General features: G+C 42.3%; 1 protein-coding gene across 3 annotated transcripts in view; it reads right to left on the bottom strand.

The window, feature by feature from the left end:
• Positions 1-6,412: 6,412 nt before the first annotated feature.
• The window catches only part of slc8a2a (solute carrier family 8 member 2a), a 31,456-nt gene continuing 28,739 nt past the window's right edge, over positions 6,413-9,129 (bottom strand). For all 3 annotated transcript variants that reach the window (XM_023967398.2, XM_023967399.2, XM_023967400.2), the window contains 2 exons: positions 7,401-7,667; positions 6,413-7,104 (listed from right to left, as the gene is read on the bottom strand). In XM_023967398.2, coding sequence (XP_023823166.1) covers positions 6,728-7,104; positions 7,401-7,667 — 644 coding nt within the window. In that variant the 3' untranslated portion in view covers positions 6,413-6,727. The remainder of the gene's footprint in view (positions 7,105-7,400; positions 7,668-9,129) is intronic.

Raw genomic sequence — 9,129 nt, 5'->3', positions numbered from 1 at the left:
AATGAGTGGTTTGGGAGGAATCAGTGACAGTGGCTGTGTGGTCCCAAATCTGTGATTAAGGGTTCTCTTTTCCAAATTTAAAATGATAAACATTCAACATTGGCCATGCTGTCAATGAATCATGATTTTGCCGTGCTCAAAACAACTGTTAACTCGGAACTGTGAAAACTTGACTTCAGTGAGTTCAAGACAACTGGGAATTCCGGAAAAAACGAGCTCCGACTGGGAAATACATTTAGAATGGAATTGTAAGTTGGGAACTCGGGCCTCTTTCTAGAGCTACGACCTGAAGATCAATGACCTTGTTTTTTTCAGAGTTCCCAATTGTCTTGAAAGCACTATACATCCAGCGAATGCCAGACTTTGATGACAAAATTTGCCCACAAAGGACCGCCATGCCACCTTCCTGTTCAAGTGAGCACAACACAAGGTGAGTCCAAAAATGTTTTGTATGCTGCTGCATAAATTATGTAATATGCCAGGGAGATATGTATACTGTAGCTAAGAAAGTAATACTAAGTGTATGTTGTGTAGTAAGCTGTTTGTAGCCATGTGCCTCACCCTAATAATTTGGTCTGTTTACCCCTCTTCATTTCGCCTACTGTTCTGACTTGGTGGTGCACATATAGCCTATAACCTGTTTTAGAGAAATGTAATCATCAAATTTTGTAAGAGCTTTCATTGTCTGCTTATATGCCCCCCTTTATTTATCCTACGGTTCTGACTTGGTGTACAGGGAGAACACTGTAAGAATGGCCCATGTTCTGAATTCTGTCACAGTACATTTAAAAAGTGCTAAACAAATAGTTATATTGACTACGTCCATCCTAGCTCGTTCAATAATGTCTTAATCGGAATTACGGATTGCCTCTTATCCGCTTGTTGTCCCCTGGTAAAAATATGTTGTTCTGCCCCTGAGCAAGTCAGTTAACACACTGTTCCCCGGGTGCCGAAGATGTGGATATTGATTAAGGCAGCCCCCGCACCTCTCTGATTCAGATGGGTTGGGTTAAATACAGAAGACACATTTCAGTTGAATACATTCAGTTGGACAACTGACTAGGTATCCCCCTTTCCCTTTCCTTTCCCTTATGCCATAGTTTGTACATCTCAATTGTCATTAAAAAACACATTTGTTTAAGCAAGTCAGCCATATCAGCTATGTTTTTTTAAAAGGCAGTAAATGAGGCTGAATGAACTGTTTTGCTGACAGACAAGGCTCCATTGGTAGCCAGGTGTAGCAGTGGTAAGATGTTGGGACTGCTGTTGGGACAGCTTTATGTAGGCCCTAACAGTTTGTGGGCACAGTTTGTCACTGTTATAGTGCAATTAATGTATTGTTTAGTGTTGTATTGTGTTGTGTAGTGGCTTTGCTGGCATGCATCCCACTTTTATTTTTTTTGCCCCACCAATATTTACATGCTAAAATCACCACTGTTTTGTTAAGAGCCACGACACTTGGTCTGAACATGAACACGAATCGCTTGCAGTACAGTTTTAGAAGCATAAGGACCTTATCTTGCATATCGGTGAGAAAAAGAAAAAAAACTAAAGGTTAAATTGACACAAACCTTTATAGGGTTAGGGTTCCCACAGCCATATTTCCATGTTACAGCACTTGTTTATGGAAAACAGATGGAAGACAGTGTGGACCAATGTTTCTACCAAAAATGTTGGTCACTGAGCTAATTTCAGGTCTGCTGAGCACAAACTTGAACTTTGTGAAATTTCGGTGCAACAACCAGATGCGTTTACTGTGAACACTGAGGCTGTACCCACTTTAATGTACCATTTCAGACAGTGGTCAAGTAGGCTACTTTGGTTATTTGATCATAATGTAGGCCTACCAGAGTGGTCTACCATAAAAAAACAATGGACAAAATGCATCCCATAACATTTTAACATGAAAATAGCTTTTCTATCATTCAGTCTACAGAAGCAACCAGTGTGTGTTGTTCAATGTAGGCCTACATTCCATGAGACTTTAGAAAACAACACGCAGGGCTTGATTATCCACTTGTCCTTCTGAGGTGACTGAAAATGTTGTTGTGTTGTTGTGTTATTTGATGCAAGAAACCACTTTACAAAATGAAATGCACTATTATTCCCATACCATTATTACAGAGAATCAGACAAATTATGCTACCCTCTGCCTATTGGCTACATAGCTTATTCAAGCCTGTCTCAAAATTCAACACTGCCCCTTTAAGACAAAAAAAGCTCTTTACCCAACTACCTTTTCAAAGATGTCAAGAAAGTTTTGTGCTCTTGTAGGAAGAAATCATGCCCCCATTGTTGACTATAAATTATCTATATCTGAGATAATAACTAACTAGCAAAGCATTTGAACAAATGTGCACACGTGGTTACATGCAGCTCTCGCTTTGATCTCAACACAACCACATCTACTCACGAAACTCATGCTGTAAATACAGTCCAGTTCAAAGTGAATGGCACAGATCCATATATGGCAATGGTATATTTGCATATACAGTTGAAGTCGGAAGATTACATACACTTAGGTTGGAGTCATTAAAACTCATTTTCAACCACTCCACAAATTTCTTGTTAACAAACTATAGTTTTGGCAAGTCGGTTAAGACACCTACTTTGTGCATGACACAAGTAACTTTTCCAACAATTGTTTACAGACAGATTATTTCACTTATAATTAATTCACTGTATCACAATTCCAGTGGGTCAGAAGTTTACATACACTATGTTGATTGTGCCTTTAAACAGCTTGGAAATTTCCAGAAAATGATGTCATGGCTTTCGAAGCTTCTGATAAACTAATTGACATCATTTGAGTCAATTGGAGGTGTGCCTGTGGATGTATTTCAAGGCCTACCTTCAAACTCAGTGCCTCTTTGCTTGACATCATGGGAAAATCAAAAGAAATCCGCCAAGACCTCAGAAAAATAATTGTAGACCTCCACAAGTCTGGTTCATCCTTGGGTTCATCCTTGGGTTCATCCTTGGGAGCAACAATAGTACTCAAGCATAAACACCATGGGACCACGCAGCCGTCATACCACTCAGGAAGGAGAAGCGTTCTGTCTCCTAGAGATTAATGTACTTTGGTGCAAAAAGTGCAAATCAATCCTTGAACCACAGCAAAGGACCTTGTGAAGATGCTGGAGGAAATAGGTACAAAAGTATCTATATCCACAGTAAAACGAGTCCTATGTCGACATAACCTGAAAGGCCGCTCAGCAAGGAAGAAGCCATTGCTCTAAAACCGCCATAAAAAAGCCAGACTACGGTTTGCAACTGCACATGGGGACAAAGATCGTACTTTTTGGAGAAATGTCCTCTGGTCTGATGAAACAAAAATAGAACTGTTTGGCCATAATGTCCATCGTTATGTTACGAGGAAAAAGGGGGATGCTTGCAAGCCGAAGAATAACATCCCAACCGTGAAGCACGGGGGTGGCAGCATCATATTGTGGGGGTGCTTTGCTGCAGGAGGGACTAGTGCACTTCACAAAATTGATTGCATCATGAGGCAGGAAAATGATGTGGATATATTGAAGCAACATCTCAAGACATCAGTCAGGAAGTTAAAGCTTGGTCGCAAATGGGTGTTCCAAATGGACAATGACCCCAAGCATACTTCCAAAGTTGTGGCAAAATGGCTTAAGGACAACAAAGTCAAGGTATTGGAGTGGCCATTACAAAGCCCTGACCTCAATCCTATAGAAAATGTGTGGGCAGAACTGAAAAAGCGTGTGCGAGCAAGGAGGTCTACAAACCTGACTCAGTTACATCAGCTCTGTCAGGAGGAATGGATCAAAATTCACCCAACTTATTGTGGGAAGCTTGTGGAAGACTACCCGAAACATTTGACCCAAGTTAAACAATTTAAAGGCAATGCTACAAAATACTAATTCTGACCCACTGGGAATGTGATGAAAGAAATAAAAGCTGAAATAAATAATTCTCTCTACTATTATTCTGACATTTCACATTCTTAAAATAAAGTGGTGATCCTAACTGACCTAAGACAGGGAATTCTTACTAGGATTAAATGTCAGGAATTGTGAAAAACTGGGTTTAAATGTATTTGGCTAAGGTGTATGTAAACTTCTGACTTCAACTGTAGACTTACTAGAGTTCTGATTGGTTATGCCGCACAGGTCTGTGTAGAGTACAGTGTCGTGCATGTCAATGCAATAGAATCCTACTACAATACGTTCTGCCTACAACTATGCCTCTTGCATAATTCATTTTGCATACTTATTCTTGCATAGTTGGTTTTGTTTCAGTATGTTACACTGATGGTTAATATTGTGTTTATTCGATCATAATTCCAACAGTAAAGGGAAACATTGATAGTGTTAACTAAGGGGGAAAACTAGAACGTTGAGTGAAGTTCAATCTTGTGCTTCTCTGTGTGGGCTTATATTTCTTCTGCATGGCAGTCCCGCGCACGCACGCAGTTTAGAGGGAACATTGGTGTGGACTACCTGTGCTAATTAGCTATCTGATTCTCTGAACACCTGTGTGTAAACAGAAGACAGACACCACAAACATGTTGTCACTGAAAAATACTGTCAATTGCAACTGTGTTAAAAATGGATTAAAACAGTGTACAGTAAGTGTGTATTTTGCATTTGTGAAATTATTTTGATGTGATATGAAAGTAGAGGCATTTATGTTTCTAGGACTATACCGCAATTGAGAATCGATTCACATTTAGATGGAGTATTTGGCTGTTTTGGCTTCCAGAGCCAATTTGCCCTTTAACCAGAACATGTATGGTCCTAGGACTAAGGAGTAACGTTACGCTCCTATAGTCCAATATTGAGCTAGCTCCAGCCATAGACATTGGCTCCAGCAGATACTTCTGAGACACCTCTCAAATCTTAGACAAAAAGATTATTAAAATATTACAATAAAATATGAGATAGATCAAACAGAGACTGAGAACTGTGATACATTTTAAATGTAATTGTTACAACTTGAAATAAATTACAATGTCATTTCTTGTGAATGTAAGTTCTTACATTAAAATATACATACATTTAATGACAAAATTCATAAATAAATTGATGATAAGACTACTCATTTTGAGTTGGATGAATTATCTCTGTCACATTGTCACTCTAAATGGCAGATACTCAGTTATTTCTCTATAATTTACAGTATTTAATGTCATAGCAGCTTCTCAGCATTTTTAAACAGCATGCAATAGCATGCTACTAAACAGCATTGAGCCCATAGTCTTTGGTTGTTGTTGCTATGAAGACTGGGGTGAGCCCAAATGAAAGGGGATAGATAGGCGCATTATATTAGCATTTCACCTCTTGCCACAAGATGACATAATAGGGAATAGAGATACAACTGTTTCCAAGAGAAATGTATAATACAAAAGCTGCGGAAGAGGTTGTTGTGGGTGTCGGAGGCAGCTGTATCCATTGAGCCATACAGGACAAAAAGGGAGAAAGGGAGATGCTTATCTGCCATGTGTAGTTTACATTGTTCTGTTCATCAAGTTTATCTGGATCAGCCACCGTAGTGCCCTCGTTCAACTAACGTAGGTAGGCCATAAGCAGCAAGATGAAGACCTAAACTCAAACCAAGACTCTTATTTGACCTTACAGTCAAATAAGGCATCTTCCCCAGTGGGCAACACTGATTGAAATTATATAATTTCAAACAGTTTTGCACAATGGGTCCACCTAAGTGTTAGCCATTGCATTCCTACCCGGCTCCCACATTAGGGAATTAACATTGGGGTGCTGATACTTTGCCGCCGGCAAGGCATGCAGAACAAGGTGTCCCCTCAGTGTTGTGTCAGCACTACTTGGCCACTAGCTCTGGTCCATCGCGTGATGACAACAACAAGTTGCCTCTGAAGAGGTAACTCGTTGTTATCGTTGCACGATGGACCAGAGCTACGTGGCCAAATAACTCTGACAAGAGATGGTGTTCAGTGACAGATCTTGACCACGTGAGTTGAGAGACTATCAAAGATCATGGCCTGGTCCAAAACTGTAAAACTATACCCAGACCTCAGGAGCTGAGGCCCAGACAGACTCAGACCAGAATCATGTTGATGTGGTCTCCAGTGGTGTCAAGATCCAGACTTCACACTCCATCCTAGTCTTTCCTCTTAACCTGAGCAGCCTATTTTAAAGAGTGTCTTTGCATGGTGTCCCCTCCACTTTCTATACCAGGCATATTAACATCCTGTGATTCTGATCATCACATAGTCCATCACCACCACATTCCTCTACTAATAACCAGCTTTTCCTTCTACATTTTCTTCTACACCCTAAAATTGTGTGTGTGTGTGTGTGTGTGTGTGTGTGTGTGTGTGTGGTGGGGTTGTGGTTGTGTGTGTGTTGGTGTGTGTGTGTGTGTGTGTGTGTGTGTGTGTGTGTGTGTGTGTGTGTGTTGTGTGTGAGAGAGAGAAGAGAGAGTGTCTGACATTCTCTCTGTGAGCAGTGGGCATTGAGTACAGAAAATAGACATTTGCATCATTACTCCTGGTAGTGGATCTTCTGCTAGATGTCGAAGATGTGTCGTTGCAGTGGCAATGATGATGATGTGTGTGTGTGTGTGTGTGTGTGGTTGCAGTGGCAATGATCATGATGTGCGTGTGTGTGTGTGTGTGTGCGTGTGCGTGTGTGCGTGCCAGCATGTATGCGCATGTGTGTGTGTCTGTGTGCATATGTGAGTTTCTCAATCTACCCATCTACCTATCTAGCCCTGTGCTCCCTCAGAAGCCCTTTACATGGCAGTAGGCCTCCAGGCTGGAAAAGAGGATGTAGATGAACCAGAGGCCAAAGAAGAATAGGGTGGTGAGCACCTTGGTGACCTTGGGTCCCCCCAGCTCACCCCCTACAGACGGCCGGCGGCGGAGCATCAGCACCCCCATGTTGATGAAGGCGAAGATGGTGAAGAGCGTGACCGAGAAGGCCAGTGAGCCAGGGTCCACGCGGAAAGTTTGACCTTTGGTCTCCCAGTAGATGGCAGCGATGGACCACGCCACCCCGATGCCCAAGAAAACGTTGACCGCATTGCTACCCGTCACGTTCCCCACTGACGCGTCGGCATACTGGTCCTGGGTGGCAGCGACTTTACTGGCAAAGGTGTCTATGGAAAGAGGTTGGGGTTAGAGTTTAGAACATGGTTAGAATAAGGTTAGGACTAGTATGCCTAAGGCTGGGAGGGATTTAGAGGTAGGGAGGTATGGTTTTGGGTTATAGTTGGTTCAAGAGTTAGATTTAGGGTAAATAGCTAGCTTGGATTGAAGATAAAGTAACTTAAAGCAGACACTCAAACACACACACACACACACACACACACACACACACACACACACACACACACACACACACACACACACACACACACACACACACACACACACTTGTCCAACACACACTCACCAGGGATGGAGGTGCCCAGAGCCACAAACACCACAGCAGTGACACTGTCTTTGAGGCCCACGGTGCAGCCGAAGTGGGAGGCCAGGTCCCCGATGACGGTGGTTAGTAAGCCAATGACAATGATGGACACCACAAAGCAGGCCCAGCCATTCCAGTACTCGGTAGGTGGCACACAGGCAAACAGAATCTTCCAGAAAACTGTCACAATGTGCATGAAGTAGTCGAAGCAGTTGGGAATTCGCCGCTCCACTCCCTCTTCCTCGTCACCTGGCAAAATGAGGCAGGTAGAGGACATTGACAAACAGTGTTATCGATGAGTATTTAGTATTTATCGATAGCATACATTTGCCAGAGAAAATACCAAACCATGATACAAACCATACAGACAAACGAACATGCATATGTACAGTGCATTCGGAAAGTATTCAGACCCCTTGATTTTTCCACATTTTGTTGCGTTACTGGCTTATTGTATATATTTTTTAAATCCCTCATCAATATACACACAATACCCCAGAACGACAAAGCAAAAACAGGTTTTTAGACATTTTTGTAAATTTATTACAAATAAAAAAATGAAATATCACATTTACATAAGTATTCAGACCCTTTACCCAGTACTTTGTTGAAGCACCTTTGGAAGCGATTACAGCCTTGAGTCTTCTTGGGTACATGACGCTACAAGCTTGGCACACCTTTATTTGGGGAGTTTTTCCCATTGTTTTCTGCAGATCCTCTCAAGCTTGGTCAGGTTGGATGGGGAGCGTCGCTGCACATGTTCAGGTCTCTCCAGAGATGTTCGATCAGGTTTAAGTCTGGGCTCTGGCTGGGCCACTCAAGAACATTCATAGACCGGTCCCGAAGCCACTCCTGCATTGTAGCAGGTTTTCATCAAGGATCTCTCTGTACGTTGCTCCATTCATATTTCTAGTCTCTAGACTAGTCTCCCAGTCCCTGCCGCTGAAAAACATCACCACAGCATGATGCTGCCACCACCATGCTTCACCGTAGGGATGGTGCCATGTTTTCTCCAGATGTGACGCTTGGCATTCAGGCCCAAGAGTTCAATCTTGTTTTCATCAGACCAGAGAATTTTGTTTCTCATGGTCTGAGAGTCCTTTAGGTGCCTTTTGGCAAACTTCAAGTGGACTGTCATGTTCCTTTACTGAGGAGTCGCTTCTGTCTGGCCACTCTACCATAACGGCCTGATTGGTGGAGTGCTGCAGAGAAGGTTGTCCTTCTGGAAGGTTCTCCCATCGCCACAGAGGAACTCTGGAGCTCTGTCAGAGTGACCATCAGGTTCGTGGTCATCTCCCTGACCAAGGTCCTTCTCCCCTGATTGCTCAGTTTGGCCGGGCGGCCAGCTCTAGGAAGTTTTGGTGGTTCTACACGTCTTCCATTTAAGAATGATGGAGGCTGGACAATTCCTTCGACCTGATGGCTTGGTTTTTGCTCTGACATGCAATGTCAACTGTGGGACCTTACATAGACAGGTATGCGCTTTTCCAAATCATGTCACGTTGTTATGATCGATCCAAGATGGCGTAGCATTGTAGGCGTGTTTTTGTTCGTCCTCCCTTGTACTTTTGTATTTTTCGTATTTTTTGTATATATATATATTTTTAATTTTTTTTCTATCTCTTTTCGATTTTTAATTCGATTATACCTTCCGGTAACCTGCCTCACCCAATGTGATACGGAATCGCTATTATTTTTAACTTTGGAACAC

Source organism: Salvelinus sp. IW2-2015, linkage group LG23 (assembly GCF_002910315.2).
Source record: "Salvelinus sp. IW2-2015 linkage group LG23, ASM291031v2, whole genome shotgun sequence".
Lineage (NCBI taxonomy): Eukaryota > Metazoa > Chordata > Actinopteri > Salmoniformes > Salmonidae > Salvelinus > Salvelinus sp. IW2-2015.
The sequence above is the reverse complement of the archived record's forward strand: the minus strand, read 5'-3'. Positions and strand labels throughout refer to the sequence as shown.